The sequence below is a fragment of the Bos grunniens genome, chromosome 5 (genome assembly GCF_055505025.1).
Source record: "Bos grunniens cultivar Pamir isolate PY7600 chromosome 5, Bosgru_T2T1.0, whole genome shotgun sequence".
Lineage (NCBI taxonomy): Eukaryota > Metazoa > Chordata > Mammalia > Artiodactyla > Bovidae > Bos > Bos grunniens.
The window spans coordinates 61,986,134-62,012,861 of record NC_141169.1 but is presented as its reverse complement, the minus strand read 5'-3'; the positions used below and the strand labels follow the sequence as shown (position 1 = coordinate 62,012,861).

General features: G+C 38.1%; 1 protein-coding gene across 4 annotated transcripts in view; it reads right to left on the bottom strand.

Annotated features, from left to right (window-relative positions):
- Positions 1 to 26,728, bottom strand: part of CFAP54 (cilia and flagella associated protein 54) — a 303,678-nt gene that overhangs the window by 31,226 nt on the left and 245,724 nt on the right. For all 4 annotated transcript variants that reach the window (XR_015163948.1, XM_086400813.1, XM_086400812.1 and 1 more), the window contains 3 exons: positions 24,125 to 24,298; positions 3,798 to 3,904; positions 747 to 888 (listed from right to left, as the gene is read on the bottom strand). Coding sequence is in view for 3 of the 4 variants with exons in the window: in XM_086400813.1 (XP_086256939.1) it covers positions 747 to 888; positions 3,798 to 3,904; positions 24,125 to 24,298 (423 nt within the window). In the remaining variant the exon portion in view is untranslated. The remainder of the gene's footprint in view (positions 1 to 746; positions 889 to 3,797; positions 3,905 to 24,124; positions 24,299 to 26,728) is intronic.

Sequence of the window (26,728 nt, the reverse complement as noted above, 5' to 3'; positions counted from 1 at the left end):
AACTAGGTGGGCAAGTCTGGCTAATTCAGGGGTGGAATGGTGATAAGCTTATTTGGCCATAGATCCAGTGCCATGTTTGCTAATCAGTTTTATCAGCAATGATGCTGATGTTTTGACATCTCCATATACAGTATCCATTTCCTGTGTCGCATTTTTCAACAGGTTTAGGACACAGAAGGAATAAAAGAGAAATAACCCTTTCCTCCAAAACATGAACTCCATCACAAAACCATTCAACTCTGTAATCAGATGAATAACACACTATAACGTTAATATAATATGCCTTTTTTTCTAGTTAGAAAAATACAGATGTGCAGAAAAAGTCTGAAAGATACATGCTTATCTATATTTTCTAATTTTTCTTCACATATTATTTGCATAATAAAAATGCTCAAATATTAGACTTAGAGTGAAAAATTAAAAGTAACATTATAAAGCTATAGAGCATTGTTTCTTAGGAGCCATGGTGATATCTGAATAATTTCTCTTGGTTGGCTTTGTTTTCATTACCATCTGATTCTTCGTATCAGAAGAGCTTTGAAGAAAACATTACTTATGTGTCCAAAAGTTGGGTCATATTTGGTTCTCTAAGTAGAGAAAGTAAAGGCCAGAAGAACCACATGATCTACGTTTAGTTATGTAGATAATGTTATCTACGTTTCGTTCTTCTCTGACAAAGTAAAAAATAATTTAAATGATTATGGATAATGGCATCCATCCTGCAATATAATTTTCCATTAACTTACTTCCATTTCTGCATCAATTGATTTCTCTTCTGTTTCCTCTACTTCATGTAAATTTTCATTTGAAGTAACTTTAGGAGTTGTTGGCAATGATATTTCAGCAATTTGCGTAAGATTAGATAGTTTCTCATGAACTGAAATAACTCTAAAAATAATAAACACATATGCATTTTATTTTAAAAGAAAGGCATTCATTTATTCCCAGAATCAATAATATGTGTAAAATAAATCCTTAGTTATTTAACACTTAGATTTCTGGCAACCGCCCCCCCCCCAACAAACATCACTCATTCAATTATTCCTTCATTCAAGAGACATGAGCCAAGAGATGTGATTCTTGTCTGTATGATGTTTATGATTTAGTTATATACCCAGATTTATAATTATAAACTGGCAAAGGCATAATAGAGATTCCCTGGAGGAGGAAATGGCAATCACTCCAGTATTCTTGCCTGGAAAATTCCATGGACAGAGGAACCTGGTGGGCTATAGTCCATGGGGTTGCAAGGAAATGGGTATGACTAAGCACAGCAGCATAAGCACAAAGGCATAGTGAGAAAAGGAATGTAGACAGCCAAAATATTGCTTAAGATGAAAATTAAGGAAATAAATATCTACTTGGGCAAAGAAACACCAGGTAGTGACAAAAGATCCACTCCTGCTTAAACTCAGTACCATCTCCAATTGGCTGGCTGGTCTGAAGCTAAGAATTAGGACAAGTCAGCCATGGCTCTAAGAGACCAATCAAGGAGCCCACACAGTGACGTGTATCATGTGGGGAGTGGGGGTTAGGGAGAAGAATCAAGAAAGAAGAAAAAGCAAAAGCCAAGGGTGAGGGAAGAGGACAGAGTGGTAATTACACTGAGGCCAGAAAGCTTCTGGAGTCACAGTCCAGTGACTTGTGGAGGTGTCAAAGGCAGGAGTTAACTAGTCAATGAGGTCAGAAGCTGGAAAAGCAATGAAACAGGGAAAGGAAGCAAACAGCCACCTGCAGGGCTCCCAGTGACTCTAGGATCCAGGTATGCAGAGAACAGGTGCGTGCATAAATGTGCATGGATCCACAGGTCTCTATCCAGGGATGGAGGTAAATTTTTATGTAAAAGAAGTAGACTATGCGAAAAACCAAAATGACATCAGGAACAAATGCAGGAACATCAATTCCCCAGTTTTCCACAGCATCCTCTTACTTTGCCTTCTAAAGGATGGTTAACAAGAGCAACTCCCTATAGACTGCCCTTATCTTGACCCCCATAGGAACGCAAGGAACTCCACCCGGGGTGAGAGAAATAGTCTATTTTCACTGTATCACCAAGGGATGAATCAGATGAACATTTGTCAGTTACCTTCCCCGATAAGAGCCTCAGTAACAGGGACATGTCCCTAACTTTAGTCTACTAAACTGTTGATCATAAACACACCAAAATCAAGAGCATTTTGTAGTTTTTTTTTTAAAAAAAAGAATCCTGTCAGTTTCATTACATTCTGTTCTGCAGAAATTATAATCTTTTTCATCACGCAGTTCTAAAAATAAATCCTGCTACCTTTTGGATGTACAAGGTAAGAGCAGAATTGGGCATGACTTAGTGACTGAACGACAACAAAGGTAGGAGCATGATTTCCCAGTGTTGTGGCTTAGTGGTGCTAGCACAGTCTTATGTCTAAGATTTTCTGCCATTTCACCGAAAAAAAAAAAAGGAAAAGAAAGTTGACTGAATAATTAAAAGTATGCCAGTTCTTGAAACATCTCTTGTTTTATTCCCTTTCATGGTGAGGCCAGGAAGTCTTTCCAAATGGAAATCAGGAAGCAGGAACCAGACTCTCCTCAGAAGGATGGAAAAGCACCAAGTTTCTGTTCACTGAGCACTTAGTAGGTGGTGAATAGGGGGAGGAGCTGAGGCTGACAGGTGTAGGAGGCCGTGAAGAAACTTGACATCTGCTCAGTGCTTTTGGTTTTACAAAGTATATGCATATATTATACATGCATGCAACACATATGCATATACTGTCTGACTTGATCCCAACAATAACCCCCAAAAGTAGGCAGAGTATTATTTCCATCTCAGAAATGAGAAAATGGAATGGGTTAGGCTTAAGGTCACAATAGTAACAAATAGTGGAATCACAACTAAATTAACTAAGCAAAGAAAAAAAAAAAGAAAACAAACAAGGAACTGAATAAGGTGAAATCAGAAGAGACAGAACCCAGGCATGAGCGAAAGTTAAGAATCTCCATCCACTGTTGGATGAAGAGGGAGGTAAACAATGTGGCTGATGCAGAGATTTCTGATGGGGGAACAGATAGGATTGGCCAACATATAGGACTGGGCAGAGACGGAAGGATGAGGCTGGGATGGGGATGGAGTTTGGGCTTAATTACAACTTAATACAGAGTCACATTAAGTTATTTTTAAAACACACCCTAAACTACAGGCAAAACTACAGACAACATCTTTGTACTCCCTGTGATCTGTTAATGAAGTACTAGAACTGTTACTCCAATTTGTTGTGCTTAGTTGCTCAGTTGTGTCCGACTCTCTGGACCCCATGGACTGCAGTCCACCAGGCTCCTCTACCCATGGGGATTCTCCAGGCAAGGATCCTGGAGTGGGCTGCCCTGCCCTCCTCCAGGGGATCTTCCCAACCCAGGGATCAAACCCAGGTCTCCCACATTGCAGGCAAATTCTTAACCTTCTGAGACACCAGGGAAGCCCCACAATACTAGGACAATACTCCAACACATAGTCCAGCAATACTAGGTCCTATTATTATTCTTATTTTATTGATAAAGAGACTGAGGCACACAGAAGTTAAGTAGCCTGGTCAAGGATACTAAGATAGGGAAGGCCACACTGGCATGTGAACCAAAGAAGACTGAAGTCAGAGTTCATGCTCTTAACCACTGAAATATCATACTTCTCTAAGTAAAAGGAAGATTCTTCCAAAAATGTCTTCCAGAAGTTCTCCTGGATTTACCTTGTATATTACTGAAACAGCCAACCTTATGAAAATATCAGCAAAGAGGGTTAGAATTGCAGATAATCCATCTTTACTTGCCTTTTTAGTGGAACCCAGAAAGAGCCTACGTACACACAGTTGCAAGCAGCAGATGCAACATCAGAAATATTCAGGGGCTTCATATTATATGCATACAACAATAAAACCTGTAAATGAAAAGACATCTCAAATGTGACATCAAAATTACACTCCACCTCAAAAACTACAGCATTGGCTCTCAAAACAATGTCATTATACTTTAAACGGCTTTTCTTTGAAAGAGAAAAAATGAGGCTTTTCCCCCCAATTCCCTTTAAAGAGAAATGATATGAACAAGAATTGTGCAAAGGTTATGAGATGAAAATAAATGCTAGTTGGTACTAAGATTATATTATTTTTAAAGACTGACATTTCTTACTGCAGTTAAGTTTAAAATTTAGCCTTTGAAGGTCCTCTGCAACAAGTCTAATATATACCTGGTAAATATCCAACTTGGTTTCCTGTTCCTTCTCAAAATGCCCCTTTCCCCATCAGTGGTCTTGGCTACTTTTGTGCACTCAGGCGATTCCCTTCTTCTTCTCTTTGTGCGTGCAATCCACACACAATTTTTCAGCCCCCACCTCTAAGATGAAACGTCTCCTAATGACTCATGCTTTAGTAATTTACCTAATGTTTGACCTCTTGACAGTTCTTAGAGTCAGGCCTATACTCTACGGCATCTCTTTATAATGAATTTATAGAATTTGAGATTCAGAGAAACTTAGAGGTGGTCCGCTCTAAGTCCTTCATTTTAGATATAAGAACGCTGCACCCCAGAGTTGATAATCAAAATTGACTAATTAAGTGCATTCATTTATCTCTGGTTCCTCTCAAGTCAAACTAAAGTAAGAGTAAAGGGATGTGGGAAATTCCCTGGCAGTCCAGTGGTTAGAATTCTGCACTTCCACCCCAGGTGGCATAGGTTCAATCCCTATGAGGGGTCAGGGAACTAAGATCCTGCAATCTCCCAATATGAATTAATAATAAAAAAAATTTCTTAAAGTCATAAATTCACAAAGACAGAAGCAAAAGAGAAAATGAAGTAGATGAGAGATGGAAGCAACACTGTGAAAGCACCTGGAAGAGCATAGCTGAGTCAGCAGAGAGGAAAGGTGGTGTCCCACCTGGCCTCAGAGGGGCTGCTGATGACAAGCATGACCAAGAACCCCAACAACCTCAGGAATAATCTCCCTCCCATCCCTTCTCTGAGCTCTTGCAACCAGGAGACTCCCTTCCTCCTTTTCTACCTCTTCTACGCTGCCCAAACTTCTTTCACTGTTGAGGTTAAATCAGAGAAGATCTACGAGATGCAGACATAGGGAACAGAGTTGTGGACACAGTGAGGGAAGCTGAGGATGGGATGAATTGAGACAGTAGCACTGAAACATACAAGTTACCATATGTAAAATAGATAGCCAGTAGGAATTTGCTCTGTGATGCAGGGAGCTCAAATCAGGTTCTCTGTGACAGCCTAAAGGGGTGGAATGGTGTGGGAGGGAGGTTCAAGAGCGGGGAGACATATGTATATTTATGGCTGATTCATGTTGATGTATGGCAGAAACCAATACAATATTGTAAAACAGTTATCCTCCAATTAAAAATTTTAGAAAAAGAAGATATATGCTCAGGAAGGACATTAGTCCAGGAATGAAATGCTGAATTGAAAACATTGATAAGTGCAAGTCCGTATTCTGAACAAGAGGCATCCCTTTATCCCACTCTAGCCCCTACCCAGAATGTAGAAAACCAAGCAGGAATCTAGAAGATCCTCTTTGGGAAAATTTACCAGATGAAGAGAAGAGAACTTCAGATCTAACATTTCAGGATCCTCCAATGAAATTGCTAGCTCAGCTACACTGCAGTGAGGCCAAAAGTCCATAAGCCTGACTAAATATGATTCTCATTTTCTCAAACATGAGTGAAGAGCCAAGGGTCACTAGACATGAAATGAAAGGTAGAGACCAGAACTAATGTAATAAAGGGACTTGGAGAATCAGATACAGGACAGAGAACAGAAGAAAATGTCAATGAAACCATAATTAATATTCTCAGACAGAAAAAGGCCAGTGTTGCATCTAAAAATTAGAACACAATGCTATTAAAATGGAACAGAGAATAAGCACTCTTAAATTTAAAAAAAATATATGATCATAACAACTAATCAATAAAAGATTACTGAAATATAAAGTTAAATATATCTCCCCCCAAATAAACCTAAATTTAAAAACATAAATGGTGGGGTCAGGGGAAGATGAGAAAAGTAAACACTCAATCTAATAGGCTCACTATCTGAATAACAGAAATTCCAAAAATTGCAGAGATCATTAGAGGGAGTGAATTATAAAAGAAACAAATCTACATGAACCAAAGAATAAACTTCATATATTGAAAGAGGCATCCTAAGGATCCAGAACAATACCCACACCAAGGTGCACCATGCAACTTTAGAACACAGGGGACAGAGGGGAGATCCCCAGAGTTTGCAGAGGAAAGACGTCACAAATAAAGAACTAGGAGTCAGAATGGGAACAGAACTCTCAACAGCAAAGCAGAATTCCCAGAGGCAGTGAACAGTGAGTGCCTCCTACATTTTGAGGGAAAATAATTTTCAACCTAGAATTCTATGCTGAGACAACAGTGAATTAAGTATTAAAATGATGACCTTTTGTCAGGTATACAAGGTCTCTTTACTTCCTATGTAAGTGCAGGAATAATCTCAATCCATTGCCACCTTGGTAACCATCTCAGAGGACTGAAATAATGGAACTGTTCCTTGACCAAAGCTGAATGGAATGTACTAGCAAGTAATTAACACAGCTCTTTTTGGGGGTGTGAAACACACCAGGAGGCTGCCTGTGCCAGCTTACCAGCACTATTTTTTTTTTTTTGAGAAAATACACATGTTGATTACTTACATCTGGAGTCTATTTTTATCATCACTTCTCTCATTGAGTCTAGCCCCACAGTCTGGTTTTGACTACATGATCAGAGACATGAAAGAATCCTCCCAAGTAAGATAGCAGCTTTCTTGAAACCAACATATCTCACCATATTTCAGTGGTTCATGACCCATAGATAGCATGTGTCCCAGAGACCAGGAGACCAGGCAGCTCCTCCTGGGTACCTGAGTCTCTCTAATGGCTATCTGTGCTTTCTTCTTCCTGCCATGCTTTATTCTTTACTAGAGCCTTCCATGGATGCAATCTGTGGAGTCTGGTGAGCTCGGAATTACCAGAACCTCCAGCACATTCTTTCTCAGGAAGATGGAAGATGTGTTCATTTAACATGAGAGAGCAAGCCAAGTCAGAGAGAAACATGGGAGCAAGGGAATCCAACCCAGAGAGGAAGGAATTATTAGGAGGATGGATAATGGGCTCTGAAGATGATATTTGAGCCATGAAAGTAATTGGTCCAGTTTGAAGCATGTCTCTGAAGGAAAGAAAAAAGGAACTAAGAGACAAGCTCATGAGTTTGTCCACATGGAGAAGAACTGTATAGTTATTTGAAACCTTAGGAAGAATAAGAGATTCTAAAATACAGAGAATACTAAGTGAAACAAAAGTGAGGCAGGTGTTTTTTTTTTTTTTTTCCTGCAGGAAAGAAGACAAGAAAGGAAATAGTACCTTATTTGGCTCAGCAGTGAGTGACATTTACATAGTCATAATGTAAACACTGACTATGCTTTAAGAATTGTGATAGGACTCAGTTAGGAGAATGTGCAGAGAAGAAGAGTGTGTAAGGCTGATCACTTGAGAAATCATCACCTGAGCACATAATTTAGTTAAATGGGTGAAAGCAAAACAACCAAACAAAAACAGTTGAAAGAGTTTGAAGCAATTACATCTGAGGAGAGAGATTCAGGGAGAAGGAGAGCTAGACAGAGAATTGTTCTTTTTTTACTCATTAAAAATATTTGACTTTTCAAACTTTGGAAAATTTAATGAAACGTTTCTGAAAAGAAAATGAAATGAATCCCAGAGAGAGTAGCTCAAGATCTCCCAGTGCTTAGTGGTGTTTGCTCTCAGCCTGTGTTTGTTAACCTTGACTCCCAGGCTAGCACATACAATCTCTGAGGACAGGAGTGATATCTTGTACTTCTTTAGCAGTGTTTACAGCATCTCCTTTAACTTTTATTTTATGTTAGAGTATGGCTGAACAACAGTGCTGTGAGAGTTTCAGGTGCACAGCAAGCAACTCAGTCATATCCCTGCTACACGTTAACATCTTTATATTTCTGAAATTTCCATTAATCTGCTAAGAACTAGTCAAATTCCCCAAAGCATGTTAGTTGGAAATTTTAAATAGAAGCCATGCTTTATATTTAACCCCTGATTATGGAAATGACACTCTCCCTCCTAAAACTGATACTTGTCAATGGTTTTGCAACACAATTTAAAGACTTCTTTAACTGAACTTAACTGAAGCCTGGCATAGATAATTGGATTCAAAGTATAAAAGCCTGAAGTCAAAATTAACTTGAATAAAATAGGGCTGTAATTAAATAATAAAGCACTAAACTCAGAGTTGTTGTGAACCTGAGCTCTGGAGCCAGGGTGCCTGGGTTTGCCTCCACCACTTACTGGCTGTGTGATCTTGCGAAAATTATTAAAACATTATGCCTCTGTGTTCTCATTTGTAAAGTAGAAGATATGGTAATCTTCATCCAACGGATCAATGTGAGGACTGAGTCAATGTGAATTGCTTTAAGTGGTATTTAGAGCATTATTGTTGTCATTTGTAGCACCATGATCATCCCTGGCTCCTAAACCTGACGTGGATACCTCACTTCCCATATTCTCTTAGATCTGCTGCTAATCCCAAACCAGCTTCCCATCTGATCCCGCAGCCTGTTCTCATCTAATCCACTTAGTTTTCAGTTGAGAACAGTGTTTAGTTCTATTCCCAACTTGTCTTTACCCTCAGGGATAAATTATATCACCTTGCATATCCAGGACTGGATTCTTCAGGAGGTAATACACCCATGAAAAATTTTCCAATGCTTCCTTAATCACTTCTGAAAAGACTTTTTCAATGAAAAAAAAGTGATGTGATTTTTTACAAACACTGAGGGATACTATATTTAAAATTGTCTTGTATGTACATCATGATCAACTGAGATTTATCTCAGGGATGCAAGATGACTCAGTATTTGCAAATCAATCAATGTGATGCACCACATTAACAAATTGAAGAATAAAAATTACATGATTATCTCAATAGATGCGCAAAAAGTTTTTGACAAATTCAACATCCATTTATGATGAAAAAAAATTTCAACAGCATGAGCATAAAAGAGAACATACCTCAACAATATAATAAAGGCCATATATGACAAACTTACAAGTAACATCATGCTTTTCCTCTAAGTTCAGGAATAAGACAAGAATGCCCACTATGACCACTTTTATTTAATATAGTGTTTGAAGTCCTAGGTACAGCAATCAGACAAGAAAAAAAGATAAATGGTATCCAAATTTTAGAGAAAAAAGTACAATTGTCACTGTCTGAAGATGACATGATACTATATATAGAAATCCTAAAGACACCACAAGAAAAACTATTAGAACTAATATAAATGAAGTTCGATGAAGTTTCAGAATACAAAATTAATATCCAGAAATATGTTGCATCTCTATACACTAACAATGAACTATCAGAAGGAGCAAAGAATCCCATTTACAATTTCATCAAAAAGAATAAAATACCTAGGAATAGATCTAACCAAGGAGGTAAAAGAAAGACCTGTACTCAGAAAACTATAAGACATCGATAAAAAGAAACTGAAAACAACATAAACAAATGGAGAGATATACTGTGTTCATGAACTGGAAGAATTAAAACTGTTAAAATGACCATATTTCCCAAGACAACCTACAGATTCAATGTAATCTCTATTGAAATACCAATGGAATTTTTTACAGAACTAGGACAAATGGGGAAACAATGGAAACTGTGAGAGATTTTATTTTTGGGGGGCTCCAAAATCACTGCAGATGGTGACTGCAGCCATGAAATTAAGACCCTTGCTCCTTGGAAGAAGAGTTATGACCAACCTAGACAGCATATTAAAAAGCAGAGACATAACTTTACCAACATCTGTCTAGTCAAAGCTATAGTTTTTCTAGTAGTCATGTATGGATGTGAGAGTTGGACTATAAAGAAAGCTGAGCGCTGAAGAATTGATGCTTTTGAACTGTGGTATTGGAGAAGACTCTTGAGAGTCCCTTGGACTGCAAGGAGATCCAACCAGTCAATCCTAAAGGAAATCAGTCCTGAATATTCATTGAAAGGACTGATGCTGAAGCTGAAACTCCAATACTCTGGCCACCTGATGTGAAGAACTGGCTCAGTGGAAAAGACCCTGATGCTGGGAAAGATTGAAGGCGGGAGGAGAGGTGGGTGACAGAGGATGAGATGGTTAGATAGCATCACCAACACAATGGACATGAGTTTGAGTAGCCTTTGGGAGTTGGTGATGCACAGGGAAGCCTGGCGTGCTGCAGTCCGTGGGATTGCAGAGATGGACATGATTGAGCAACTGAACTGAACTGAATCTTGATAAATAAGAACAAAGCTGGAGATATCATGTGCCCTGATTTCAAATCCTACTACAAAGCTATATCAATCAAAATAGAATGGTACTGGCACAAAAACAGACATATAGATCAATGGAACAGAATAGAGAGCCCAGAAATAAACCCACACTTATATGGTTAATCATTCTACAACAGAAGGCAAGTATATACAATGGGAAAAAGACTACTTCTTCAATAAATGGTGTTCAGAAAACTGGACAACTACATGCAAAAGAATTAAACTGGACTACTCTCACACTATATATACAAATAAACTCAAACTCAAGTGGATTAAAGACTTAAATGTAAGACCTGAAACCATAAAACTTCTAGAAGAAAACATAGGTAATATGCTCTTTGATATTGGCCTTAGCAATATTTTTTTGAATCTGGCAAATTATATATCTGGTAAGACATTAGTATTCAAACTATCCAAAGAACTCAGGCTACTCAACCTCAAAAAAAAGCAACAAATTAGAAACCTGGTTAAAAACTGGACATCTGAGAGGATCTCAGACATGTTTTCAAAGAAGACACACTGATGGTCAACAGGCACGTGAAAAACTGCTCAGCATCAAAAATTTTTAGGGAAATGCAAATCAAAACCACAGAGAGATATCACCTCACACCTAAAAGGGCAACTACTATAAAAAAGACAACAAATAACAAGTGTTGATGAAGATGTGGAGAAAAGGTAACACTGAAGCACTGCTGGTAGAAATGTAAACTGGTACAGCCACTATAGAAAACAATTTTTTTTAATTAAAGATAAGTTGACTCATTGGAAAAGACTCTGATGCTGGGAGGGATTGGGGGCAGGAGGAGAAGGGGACGACAGAGGATGAGATGGCTGGATGGCATCACTGACTCGATGAACATGAGTTGGAGTAGACTCCGGGAATTGGTGAAGGACAGGGAGGCCTGGCATGCTGCAATTCATGGGGTCGCAAAGAGTCAGACACGACTGAGCGACTGAACTGAAATGAACTGAAAGACAGATCTACCATAGCATCCAACAATCCCACCTCTGCAAAAAACACGAATTCAAAATTATATATATGCCAATGAAAATTATGTATTTCTCAGCCATAAAAATACTGAGATCTTGCCATTTGGGACAACATGGATAGACCTAGAGGGTATTATGCTAAGTGAAATGAGTCAGATGGAGAAAGACAAATATGACAAGATTTCCTTTATATGTGGAATCTAAAAAACATGATGACACATAACAAAACAGAAATAGATTCATAGATACAGAGAATAAACTTTTGGTCATCATAGGGGAGGGGGGTTGGGGGATGAGTGAAATAGTTGAGGGAGATTAACAGCTACAAACTTTCAGTTACAAAATAAATAAGTCACAGGGATATAATATACAACATAGGAAATATAGTCCATCATATTGTAACAACTTTGTATGGTGACAGATGGTAACTAGACTTTTCATGGTGATTATTTCATGATGTATAAAAATATGAAATCATTATGCTGAAACTAATATAATAATAATTTTTAAAAACAAATATCACTTTTTAAAAAAAACTGTCTTGTCCTTACAGCCCAGGAACAATGAAAGAAGAATCTACTTTCCACTTCCATTAGATCAAGCTGATTTGTAATTTCCTCATCTTGATATCTTAATCGCCCAACAAAATGCTTGGCATACAGTATGCACTCAATAAATGCTTTATTAATTAGTTAGCAAGCAATTAGTTATACACATTTTATATAGAAATTAATATTTAAAATGAAAAGACCTAGGTTTGCATTCTTATTTTTTGTCACTTACGAGTTGTGACATTGGTTATTTGACCCCTATGGAACTTTGTTTCTCATGTGTAAAACGAGAGTGTTGCTTAGGTATTCTAGTTTCCTTTCAGTTCTGACATGTGACTTGGGTGGGACCAAAAGAAATCAGAGGTTACCAGTGGAGCCCACTATATGAATTGGCAATAGAATACTTCTTGGAGAGTCCTCTTTAGAGTATAAGTGCATTGGTATCACCAGCCTAGACCAGTGTTTCTCAAACTTGAAAGTGCATACATTTTGGAATGTGCAAGTAAAATGCATACTCTGATTCAATGAGTCTAAAGTGAGATTCAAGATTCTGCATTTCTAATGAGCTTCCAGGGGTGCTGGTGGTATTGGTTCCTGACCACACTCTGCAAGGGCCAGGGACTCTCAGATGCCAGTTCCTGCCTCACTTATCCAGCTTTTGTCTTCCCCAGTTCCCAGAAGCTGGAGGTAATCTTGGGCCCCATATGCAGGACCAACTCTAGTTAATCACTTAGGCAACAAGTCCCAGAATCTAGAAGACCTCAGGGGAGGTCCTGGGCATCTGTATGATCTTAGTTATAGCACTCCTAACATCCAAGTTAATAACATTGAACTTCTGCTTTTATTAAGACTTGTTAATTTTCCCAGGAATCTTAACTCATCCTTTACCATCCAGCTAGGCCTCAGCTTGTGTTGAATGCATAGCCTGTTTGTTTGGGACCCTGAAATAGTGTCTTGCTCTTCTTAGGGGTACAAAAGCCTCCAGAAAAGAGCACTAGCTCTGTATTTCTTGTTCCCAGACTTGTTGGGCTTCTGAATAAACTTATCTCCAAGAACTATTTTAGCTCTGTACAAATCTGTGTTTTCACTTGCCAGATGGAGTCTGGCAAGCTTTGCCTGATCAGACTTCTTTAACTTGATCATGCTTGTCTGCCTACCACTTCCGTGGCCTCTGAAGAACATGCCTTGGGCTGTGCCTTCAACGCAATAGCCCCTGCAGTCGTTTGCATCCCTCCAACTTAGGTCTCAGGCCAAAAGGAAGGGCCAGCTATGGAAGCTTTATTGCCCCTCCCCTGCCCTGCTTGCTCTGGGTTGCATTCCTTGAGCCTTATCAAGTTATAAACATAACTCCAGTCTCATTCTGAACCTCAATAGGCTGGCTTGTGAGCTAAAGCATTCTACTGGTTACCCTGTATGCTAAAAATAGCAAGAATATGAGGTGCTTTAAAGCTAAAGGCCCTAAAGTGTAATTTTGAGACAAATTTGGACCATCAAACCTTTGGTCATGGTTATATTTCCTTAAGGCTAAGCTGTAGTCTTCTTTCTAAATCAGCCATTCTTACAATGCTTTTTAATGCCAGTGTCTGGGAGGTTCATTAGAATCATAAGCTCTAGCAGTCTCTTCAGTAATTGTCCTTAGGAGACACTGAAATGGTTCAAAAGATGCTTTGCTTGTAAAGAAGTTTCAATGAATAACATGTGTGGTTCTATTATATTCTACTAAAGGTAATTCTGTTAAATAGGATAGTATAATTTATAATCTAGGGTCTCTGCATCCATGGATCCAACAACTTGGGAATCAAAAATATTTTTAAAAATTCAGGAAGTTTCAAAAACCAGCATTTGAATTTGCCATGTTCCGGCAACTACCTACATAACATTTACATCATATTAGGTTTTATAAGTAATGGGGAGATGATTTAAAGTATACATAAGATGTGCAGAGTGTATGTGCAAATGCTATGCCATTTTATGGGGCTTCCCAGGTGTTACCAGTGGTAAAGAACCTGCTTGCCAATTCAGGAGACATAAGAAGTGTGGGTTCGATCCCTGGGTTGGGAAGATCTCCTGGAAAAGGGCATGGCAACCCACTCCAGTATTCTTGTCTGCAGGATCCCAGGGACAGAGGAGCCTGGTGGGGTACAGTCCATAGTGTTGCAAAGAGTCAGACACGACTGAAGCTACTTAGCACACACGCCTGCCATTTTATATAAGGGACCGGGCATCTCTGGATTTTGGTGGATATCTGAGGGGCTTCTGAACCAATCCCCTGTGGATACTGAGGGACAATTGTACCTATCCCATAGAGTTGTTGTGAAGTTAATGAAGTAGAATACCTGTATCATCTTGTGGGGGTTCATGAGCTTCACCCAGTTTTTCCAACGTTAAACTCTACACTGAAGGTCTAAGATAATGAATAGATGAATGTTCACAAATAATATTTAAATCATCAAAAAAATTTCAGTGTTATCTTCTGAAAAAATAGACTCTTAGGTTTGAGAACATCTAGCTCTCCTAAATCAGCATTTCCTGATTGTGTAGCTGAGAATTATGGCAGCCACTGCATCTTTTATCATGACCCAATACATACATACTTATTGTCAAAGGTGGAAAAAAATGTCCCTGAACTAAGATAGGAAAACTGTGTGTTCTGTGTCTTTGCTTGTGGCTTACGAAAATTACTCAAGCAACCTGTTTAAATTAGAATTTGTTAGTTGGTGCTCCACTTCTAATCTCTGTCTGACACCAGTTCATGGGTCCATGCTAATTGTCAGATGTTACTGTTGATGCATAAAACCTTGTTATTCTAATTATCAGCCACAGATGCAGTCTTAGCATTAACTCCCCCAGATCATCCTGCCCTAGACTGATAGGGATGTGATATTTCTATGGCTTTGTGAAATGAACTTTATGCTTTGTTCCTCATTTTTTAAAACTAACTGTTGGGGTAAACAATCTGTTTCCCAACCATGCCATCCTTCTGTTTCCAAACCCTTTCTGAATGGAAATCCTCTTTTATCACTCTGTTTGTTCTCTTGTCAGCCAGTAAACAAATTCTTCAGAATGCTGAACGTCAATCTAGAAATGCTCTTTTTAACAGAATCTATCCTGAAACAAATGTTTCAGAAAACACTTCCACTTACTGTATGTGGTTCATTCTGATACTGCCTTCTTATATTTAATTTCTTAAAAAAAAAAATACCACTTGTGACCCACTCACTATATTGACTCCATGACCCATGAGGATTCTTGGAACGGTGATTTGAAAACTACTGCACTAAATTCCCCCAAAAGAGACCACAGATTTTTTATTTTAAAATGCATGTGGAATATCTGGCAAGGATTGAACATGGAAAGGGTGGGAAGGCGAGTACTTTCAAAATACGATAAACAGCTTTCAATGTTTCTGGGAAGTTAGGTGTTAAAGTTTCTCTTTTTTGTATGGGTAGGAGGGATATATAACAGACCCGGAGTTAGCCCTAGGTTGCCAGCCTAGAGGCGCAGAATGGAGGGGCTGTTGGGAGAAGCTGTGCTTGAGAGTAAAGAAAGGGTGGGCTCTGGAGGTTTTACCATCTGACACAGGTCACATGAGTCAAGGAGCAAAAGAAGCTACCAGAGGCACCGCTAGAGGGGACAGCACTCAAGAGCTGGGAGGTGCAGGAGCAGTCCACTGCAGGAGGCAAAACAAAAAAAAGATAAAAAGTGCTGAACAAGGCAAAAATATACAGGAAATGTTTCATGGGAAAGAGCCCGAGGCCCTTCTTAGAGACAGCAGAAATCAAAGGATTGCTATAGTGGAAGGTTCCTCTGCAAAAGGTGATAGTGACCAACTGTCCCATTTTTCAAAGCTTGACCCGTCTTCAAGACTCTCCCAGAACTGGACTCAGTGTTCCGTCTCCAAAGAGTTCAGGCGCTGATACTGAACTGCTCCCAAATTCTTGCCCACCTCTCCTCCTGCTCCCCAGTTAGCCCTATTGCAAACATCTATACACATGTAAGAACTAGACATGGATAAAGATATAGAATTAAAGATAATAAACATTAAAATGAGTTATGCTTGTGATACAAATTTTTAAACAGCATTCAGAGAGGAATTAAGTTTTTTCTCCCATTTACTATACACTTTGGTTTTGCTGGTTACTCAGATTTTACTCTCTTTTCTGTACAACATTGGCACCTGAAGTATCTCTAGGGAAATACTGCTGGTACACTTTATTTTTTTAACTTTTTTTCCTTTTCTGTTGCAACTCTCTCCTCTTTTTTTTTATTTTATTTTTAAACTTTACAATATTGTATCGGTTTTGCCAAAAATCGAAATGAATCTGACACAGGTATACATGTGTTCCCCATCCTGAACCCTCCTCCCTCCTCCCTCCCCATACCATCCTTCTGGGTCGTCCCAGTGCACCAGCCCCAAGCATCCAGTATCATGCATCAAACCTGGACTGGCGACTCGTTTCATATATGATATTATACGTATTTCAATGCCATTCTTCCAAATCATCCCACCCTCTCCCTCTCCCACAGAGTCCAAAAGACTGTTCTATACATCACTGTCTCTCTTGCTGTCTCATATACAGGGTTATCGTTACCATCTTTCTAAATTCCATATATATGTGTTAGTATACTGTATTGGTGTTTTTCTTTCTGGCTTACTTCACTCTGTATAATAGGCTCCAGTTTCATCCACCTCATTAGAACTGATTCAAATGTATTCTTTTTAATGGCTGAGTAATACTCCATTGTGTATATGTACCACAGCTTTCTTGTCCATTCATCTGCTGATGGACATCTAGGTTGCTTCCATGTCCTGGCTATTATAAACAGTGCTGCGATAAACATTGGGGTACATGTGTCTCTTTCAATTCTGGTTTCCTCGGTGTATATGCCCAGCAGTGGGATTGCTGGGTCATAAGGCAGTTCTATTTCCAGTTTTTTAAGGAATCTCCACACTGTTCTCCATAGTGGCTGTACTAGTTTGCATTCCCACCAACAGTGTAAGAGGGTTCCCTTTTCTCCACACCCTCTCCAGCATTTATTGCTTGTAGACTTTTGGATTGCAGCCATTCTGACTGGCATGAAATGGTACCTCATAGTGGTTTTGATTTGCATTTCTCTGATAATGAGTGATGTTGAGCATCTTTTCATGTGTTTGTTAGCCATCTGTATGTCTTTTAAAAGGTACTTTAAAAATGATGCTTACCGAGTGTATCATATATATATTTGAAGTTATTAAACTTTAAAATAGTGTAATACTGTTAAAATTACATAATAATAAATAACAACTACTATTTAGGTTCAATTCAGCTCAGTTGCTCAGTTGTGTCCAACTCTTTGCGACCCCATGAATCACAGCATGCCAGGCCTCCCTGTCTATCACCAACTCCCAGAGTTTACACAAACTCATGTCCATCAAGTCGGTGATGCCATCCAGCCATCTCATCCTATGTTGTCCCCTTCTCCTCCTGCCCCCAATCCCTCCCAGCATCAGAGTCTTTTTCAATGAGTCCACTCTTTGCATAAGGTAGCCAAAGTATTGGAGTTTCAGCTTCAGCATCAGTCCTTCCAATGAACACCCAGGACTGATCTCCTGTAGAATGGACTGGTTGGATTTCCTTCCAGTCCAAGGGACTCTCAAGAGTCTTCTCCAACACCACAGTTCAAAAGCATCAGTTCTTCAGTGCTCAGCTTTCTTCACAGTCTAACTCTCACATCCATACATGATCACTGGAAAAACCATAGCCTTGACTAGACGGACCTTTGTTGGCAAAGTAATGCCTCTGCTTTTTAATATGCTATCTAGGTTGGTCATAACTTTCCTTCCAAGGAGTAAGCGTCTTTTAATTTCATGGCTGCAATTACCATCTGCAGTGATTTTGGAGCCCCAAAAAATAAAGTCTGACACTGTTTCCACTGTTTCCCCATCTATTTCCCATGAAGTGATGGCACCAGATGCCATGATCTTAGTTTTCTGAATGTTGAGCTTTAAGCCAACGTTTTCATTCTCCTCTCCTCTTTCACTTTCCTTTTTTTTTTTAGTTCCTCTTCACTTTCTGCCATAAGGGTAGTGTCATCTGCATATCTGAGGTTATTGATATTTGTCCCGGAAATCTTGATTCCAGTTTGTGCTTCTTCCAGCCCAGCATTTCTCATGATGTACTCTGCATATAAGTTAGGTTACATTTACACAATTAGGGCTTTCCTGGTAGCTCAGACAGTAAAGAACTCGCCTGCCAATGCAGGAGATATAAGAGACACAGGCTCGATTCCTGGGTCAGGAAGATCCCCTGGAGAAGGAATGGCAACACACTCCAGTGTTCTCACCCAGAGAATTCCATGGACAGAGGAGCCTGCAGTCGTCAATGGGATTGCAAAGAGTTAGACACAACTGAGTGACTAACACGTTTACACAATTATCTCTGGGGTACTCATGATACAGAAAACTTATCTACCAAAGGTCACAAAATTACTAAGTATAATAACAGAACTGGGATTCAAAACAGGAGTTTGATCTGCCCCATTCTGAGGGCTCTAGAACCTATGTTCTTACCACTGCACTAATGAAAGCAAAATAAATAAAAAGAAGACCATTCCTAGTAAAACTGTGCAAAGACAGCCTCCAAAGTGGTTCATCAAAGAAGTCAGAATATTTTTTAAAGCAACAGCAATTTGACTCTTAAGAGCAACACTGGAAATGAGTAAGTAACATTTTCAATGTACTAAAAGAGAATAATTTCCAAGCTTGAATTCTCTACTCCATAAAAATTTACTTCCTAGATAATGTAAAACAATGACATTTGTCAGGCAAACAAAAATTGAGAGTGTTTGCCTCCAGAAGATGCTCACCAAAAGAAATTTCAAAATATATACTTCAACAGAAAGAAGTGATCCTAAATGGAAAGTCTAAAATGCAAGAGGGAATAGAAAGCAAAGCAAATGTTGAATATATATAAAATTCTAAAGGAAAATAACTCCTGTATAAAATAAAAATAATATTATCTTGGTTACTAAAAAGAAAATGTACAATAATATAACTCATTACAGGAATAAAGACATTATTCATTGACTTTAAAATTGATAAGTATGTATGTTGTCCTGAGGGGTAACCACTAAAAGCACAGCAAAAGCATGCATAATTTCAAAATTCAGAGAGTAAAAATGAATGAGAAAAATAATCAATCCCAAAATGAGAGAAAGACAGAAAACTGAGAGAAGTCATAGTTTAAAATAATATGGTAGATTTCAAAACAAATAGAGTAGCATTTATATTAACTGTGACTGAATTACCTTTGCTAGTCAAAATACAATGTTATCAGACTGCATTTTAAGATATCCAAGCATATATTCTTATTTAAAAATACAACTAAAACACAAGGACACAAAAGGGCTGAAAGCAAAAGGCTGGAAAAAGAAATACTGTGAAAATAATAATCATGAGAAAGTCATTTTCCTTTAGTAATATCAGACAAGGCAGACTTTATGAGGGAAAAAGTATTCTTATGAAAAGGTCAGAAGTCACTTCAAAATGACAAAATACTGAAATCGCCAAGAAGTCACAATGCTTGTCAACCTGATCGTACCTAAGAACAAAGCCTCTGATTACATAAAGCAAAATTTGACAGAACTACACGAAAAAACCAAAGAACAACAATCTCAGTGACAGAATTAAATGGTAAAATCTCTTGAACACATAGGTTTGAATTGTACAGGTCCTACTTTATGAGGATTCTTTTCAATAAATATGTACTATTATACTATTATACACAATCCATAGGTGGCTGAATCCACAAATGTGGATGTGGAAAGCCAACTGTAAAGTTACACATAGATTTTTCATCTGTGTGGAAGGCCAGCAGCACCCTGACTCCTATGCTGTTCAAGGGTCAACAGTTCTTGATTTAAAAAAATAAGAAGCCAAACAAAAATAGAAAAGTCAGTAACGATACAGAGTACCTGGATAAGACTACACAAACTGGCCTATTGCACATATATCAACACTGCCTCAACAACTGAGGAGAGCACATTCTTTTTAAGAGCAATGGAATATTTACACAATAAACATTTCCTGGTGAAAAAGCAAGTTTCAACAAATGTCAATCATATAGAATATTTTTTATTAACACAGAACAAAATAATCTAGGAATAAATAACAAAAGACAACTAGAAAAACTTCATATAAGTTGTAATTTCAGAAACATGTTGAAATGACTTGTTAAGTCAAAGAAGAAATCATATTGGAAATTTAAAAAGTTATTTTTTTACTCAAAGATGATGACAATACTATAATAAAAATTTGTAGGATGAAGCCAAAACAAAATTTAGAGAGAAACTGATAGCCTTAAATGCATAGATTAAGAAAGAAAGGACTAAATATTGAGCTAAACATCTATGTCAAGAAGTCAGTTAGGAAAAGAAAACACATACACACATTACAAAAAAAAAAAAAACAGTAGAGGAAAGATATGTAGGATTAATGAAATAAAATTGATTAATGAGAAAACTCTGGTGACAATAACCAAGAAAAAATGCACTGATGAGCAATATATAAAGTTTCAAAAGGGGCACTTCAGCTACAAATACACAGATTGGTTAAAAAGATGAGCATGAGTGCTTAGTCACTCAGTCGTGTCTGACTCTTTGCAACTCCATGGATGGTAGCCCACCAGACTCCTCTGTCCATGGGATTCTCCAGGCACAAATACTGGAGTGGGTAGCCATTGCCTTATACAAAAAGATGAGACAAATTTTAAATAAAATGGAAAATTTCCTAGAAAAAGAAACTTTAGACAAAACTGAGTCAAGAAGAAATAGAAAACCCCAATGTCACAGGGGTGACAGTTAAAATACTTAAAACTTGTTTTGACACATGCACTTACCATTAGAACAGATATTAGCCCAACCAGAACTGATACCAGCTCTGAAAACCAGCACGTTGTTAGTACTATTGCTTAAAGACTGCCTCTAACTATGGAGACTTACATCACTAGTCTTATATTGCCTCACAACAAAAACATAAATGCTTTACTTTGATAAACTCTTAGCAAGTATCTGAGAAAAAGGGTTACTCCAAACTTACAACCCTGGACTGTGTGCATTGCAACAAACTGTGGAAAATTCTTAAAGAAATGGGAGAGATGTCTATTTAGTTCTTTGGCCCGTTTTTTGATTGGGTCGTTTATTTTTCTGCAGTTGAGCTGCAGGAGTGGCTTGTATAACAAACACATGAAAAGATGCTCAACATCACTCATTATCAGAGAAATGCAAATCAAAACCACAATGAGGTACCATTTCATGCCAGATAGAATGGCTGTGATCCAAAAGTCTACAAGCAATAAATGCTGGAGAGGGTGTGGAGAAAAGGGAACCCTCTTACACTGTTGGTGGGAATGCAAACTAGTACAGCCACTATGGAGAACAGTGTGGAGATTCCTTAAAAAACTGGAAATAGAACTGCCTTATGACCCAGCAATCCCACTGCTGGGCATATACACCGAGGAAACCAGAATTGAAAGAGACACATGTACCCCAATGTTCATCGCAGCACTGTTTATAATAGCCAGGACATGGAAGCAACCTAGATGTCCATCAGCAGATGAATGGACAAGAAAGCTGTGGTATACATTGTGTATACACAACGGAGTATTACTCAGCCATTAAAAAGAATTCATTTGAATCAGTTCTAATGAGGTGGATGAAACTGGAGCCTATTATACAGAGTGAAGTAAGCCAGAAAGAAAAACACCAATACAGTATACTAACGCATATATATGGAATTTAGAAAGATGGTAACGATAACCCTGTATGTGAGACAGCAAAAGAGACACAGATGTATAGAACAGTCTTTTGGACTCTGTGGGAGAGGGAGAGGGTGGGATGATTTGGGAGAATGGCATTGAAACATGTATAGTATCATATATGAAATGAATCGCCAGTCCAGGTTCAATGCAGGATACAGGATGCTTGGAGCTGGTGCACTGGGATGACCTAGAGGGATGGTACGGGGAGGGAGGTGGGAGGCAGGTTCAGGATGAGGAACACGTGTACACCCGTGGAAGATTCATGTTGATGTATGGCAAAACCAATACAATATTGTAAAGTAAAAAAATAATAATAATAATAAATAAATGATAAATGGTTAAAAAAAAAAAAAGAAATGGGAATACAAGACCACCTTACCTGCCTTCTGAGAAAGCTGTATGCAGGTCAAGAAACAACAGTTAGAGTCGGACATGGAACAACAGACTGGTTCCAAACTGGGAAAGGAATACGTCAAGGCTGTTATTGTCACCCTGCTTATTTAACTTATATCCAGAGTTTATCATGAGAAATGCCTGGCTGGATGAAGCACAAGCTGGAATCGAGATTGCTAGGATAAATATCAATAACTTCAGATACGCAGATGACACCACTTTTATGGCAGAAAGCGAAGAAGAACTAAAGAGCCTCTTGATAAAAGTGAAAGAGGAGAGTGAAAAAGTTGGTTTAAAACTCAACATTCAAAAAACTAAGATCATGGCATCTGGCTCCATCACTTCATGGCAAATAGATGGGGAAACAATGGAAACAGTGACAGACTTTATTTTGGGGGGCTCTAAAATCAGATGGTGACTTCAGCCATGAAATTAAAAGATGCTTGCTCCTTGGAAGAAAAGCTATGACCCACACAGACAGCATATTAAAAAGCAGAGACATTACTTTACCAACAAAGGTCCATCTAGTCAAAACTATGGTTTTTCCAGTAGTCATGTATGGATGTATGAGTTTGGCTATAAAGAAAGCTGAGCACCAAAGAACTGACACTTTTGAACTATGGTGTTGGAGAAGACTCTTGAGAGTCCCTTGAACAGCAAGGAGATCCAACCAGTCAATCCTAAAGGAAGTCAGTCCTGAATATTCATTGGAAGGACTAATGCTGAAGCTGAAACTCCAATACTTTGACCACCTGAAGCGAAGAACTCACTCATTGGAAAAGACTCTGATGCTGGGAAAGATTAAAGCCAGGAAGAGATGGGGACAACAGAGGATTAGATGGTTGGATGACATCACCAACTTGATGGACATGAGTTTGAGCAAGTCTGGGAGTTGGTGATGGACAGGAAAGCCTGGCATGCTGCAGTCCATTGGGTAGCAAAGAGTTGGACACAGCTGAACGACTGAACTGAACCAAGTTCAGTGGTAAAGAATTCGCCTACCTCGCAGGAGATGCAAGAGTCTCTGGTTCGATCCCTAGGTAAGGAAGATCCCCTGGTGAAGGAAATGGCAACACACTCCAGCACTCTTGCCTGGAGAATCCCCATAAACAAAGAAGCCTGGTGGGCTACAGTCCATGGGATGGCAAGAGTTAGACACAACTTAACAATTATATCACCACCACAAACTTACACAAACTTCACTATTGAACAGAAAACCATGATTTTATTTATCAATGAATTTTATGAGCCTAACAAAAGGCTCATACAGAAAATATCTGACAAAGATAGCACAAAAAGGAAAAACTACAGCCCAACATTACTCTTGAGTGAAAGTCACTCAGTTGTGTCCAACTTTTCACAACCCCATGGACTATACAGTCCATGGAATCCTCCAGGCCAGAATACTGGAGTGGGTAGCCTTTCCCTTCTCCACGGGATCTTCCCAACCCAGGGATTGAACCTAGGTCTCCCACATTGCAGGTGGATTCTTTACCAGCTGAACCACAAGGGAAGCCCCATTTCTCTTGAAAATAGTGGCAAAAATTCATTAGGAAACATTAGCCAACCAAATCCAATAAAATTAATACATCATGGCCAATTTCAGGAGCACATGGTTGATTTAACATATAAAATCAACTACCATATTAAAAGAGATCAGTCATAAAGTCATCTTAATAGATATAGTAAAATAGTCACAATAAAACTTTCTATCAAAGTGGAAGTATGAAAAAATCTCCTTAATGTGATAAAGGATAACTATAAGAAAACACTAAATGTCACATATAATGGTGATACACTGAAAAGTTTCTTTTTAAGTTCAGGAAAAAGGAAAATGATCAACAGGAATCAGACATTCTCAAGATTTCTTAGTTACTTGCACAGTTATTTTACTAGACAATATAGATTCTAAATTGCTGGACATTTCTGTGTATATGATTAGAGGATATTCTCTACTCTTATAATGGCTCCGTTAAATTTTACATCCAAATCTAAGATTTAGCTTTGTAATTATGTTACATACCATAGGTTCTGTTTCCTTTGGAGGTTTTTCCAGGGGAGGAATGTACCACTGAAAACAAAGTTCTTTGTTTAAAGCTTGTGTTGCCACAACTGGTGGCACCACGTCTCCATACAATGTGCTGCTAACGGTCTTTAGTGATAAATCGGAGCATAGAGAAGCATCGGTTACTCCTGTCTGGGGAACGAAGAGAAACATTCACTTTATTGCTGGCAATGAATGTATTCAATATTTAAGACATTCATTCAATTTTCATTCAATAGTGACTATACTGGAAAACTCTGGGAATCATCTCAGCTTGCTTTATGGATGTAGGTCTTAAAAACCTCCCGATTACCACAGAGAAGACTCTTCTGTGGAAAAAAAATATGCTTCAAAACCCAGTGGACTCAACAAATGTCTGCCACTTTGGTGAATATCCAAGAGTAACGATCTAGAGGGGAAATATCAGTGCTATCACTTCAGTCTCAAGATCACCATAGAGTCTAAGAACATCTACTTTTCTTCTGGTTTATTCATTGGTATATATATACTAAGGGTTTGGTTACAATTCATTATCTGCTTTTCAACAACATTTTTTTTTGTAGTACCTTATGAAAAATTAGACACAGTTTTTGCTCTAAGAGGTCAAAATCCATTACTTTCATTCCCTCTTTAAATGAATATGGCTGGTTTGCAAGTTTAGTCTTGCTTAATCTGGGCCCTGCTCATTTGATAGAACTTGGTCACTGAATCAGGAGTTTTCAAGAAGCATAAATGTATAGATTGCAATTGGTGATTTCATAAAATATTTACTTAGTTCTTTAAGGTAGCTTAAAAACGTAAAGCATGATTGCTGTTAACAAAAGTAGAGTCTAGCCAGAAAGATAATAATAATGATAATATCTCACTTCTAAAAAGGACTTTCTTCAGTGGAGTGTAAACTATTTTCAAAATTAAATTCTCATTATTCCCAAGAGTACAGTGTGGTAACTGGAAAGCAATTCTTCTGCTAAATCTTGACCTCCAAAGGCATCTCAAGGTTTGGTGACCAAGGGGAACATGTCAGTGACTGTAAAGAAAGGCCTGGTGTTTCTGTAAGACTCTCTGTCTTCCACTTCTGAGCCTGTTCAAGATACAACTGAAGACTGTCAATGCAAAGTCTTCAAAATAAAATAAAAAGAGAAATAAATACACTGACCTTTCTGGTTGTCTACTGATAAAAGAAAAAAATATGTCTTGACTGAAAGGTAATGCTAGGGTGAAAACTATTTTAAAATGTCTAGAGACTATCATAAAAGGATATGATAAGCCAGAATCCTCATTTATTAGCACTAGGATACTAAAAGCATGACCAACATGCACAATAAATAAAATTATTAACTCTACGTCAAGCAGTTCACCAAAAAATCAGGTAAATAATTGATTCAGGAAAAATTATTCATTTTTTTCCATATTTGAGTGCCTTTCAGAGCTTCTGACAACTATTTTAGAAAATAATTCATATTTAATAACTAGCTAAGTGGAGAAAAATAAAAAGTAAATACCTATGTCAACATAGATATAGTGTTTATTCATACAATAGCATAATAATAGTGAACTGCAACAGAAATCAATATTAATATAGGCATTTAATTTTCTTTTCTCTTTTAAAAAACACAATATCTAATTCCTAATGGGATTAATTACATAAGCTAGTCAATGGGCTATACACCAGGTACTTTCGATATGTTTGATTTATTCTTTGAAAGGAATGAAACAACAGACCTACCAGAAGCACTCTTGCTTCATCATGTACTATAAACATCAAATCACTCTGCACTAATCAAATGTTTGACCTTACACAGTCTGTCACGGGCACACAGACTAAACATGGATAACTCAGCATTGTGCACCATTTTAATCATGTCCTTTCTGGAATTTTTAATGTAATTTGTTTGGCGTCTTTGTTTTTCCATCATAAAGCTTCAATAGACTTGACGACAGGCAGACTCACAAAGCTGATGAGCATGACATGTATATATGATGGTTCTGGAAATGTATCTACTTCTTTGTGGGGAAGAAACAGGTTTAAGTACAAAATTATGGGAAGGGCTTGATTGAAATGGCCTCCTGAGTGATTAAAGGCTCAGAAATGTTATTATAAAAGTCAGCCAAGCTTGGAGTTTACTTTTAAAAAAATCCAAAAGGCTTTATGCTCGTTAGCTGTCTACCCCAGTGAAAAGAACACATGATTAGGTGGCTTGCACCTGTCAGGCAAGCGACAGTGATCTCCAGGGCTGATTATTCTGGGAGAGTGTTCCACTAATTATATCAAAATAAAGAGCAAACACAGTGAAACAACTCTTTGACATCATTACTGTGTTAGAAATACTGTATGTATTCACACTGTGTTCAAGGTTGTATGTTTGGAGCACCATCCTTAGGAACTGGGTAATGATAGGCTGCCCTTAATAATGCAATGCTCAGCAAAGCTCCTTTCAGAACAGTATTTAAGAAATCACATACATTAGTTTCCAAACTCTTATAAAGTATTCACAAGACTACATCCACTGAAACTATAGTTCTCAACTGTCTCATTCTCTCTCTTCTATTCCAAAACACCTGAGGTATCTGGGACACATGGAA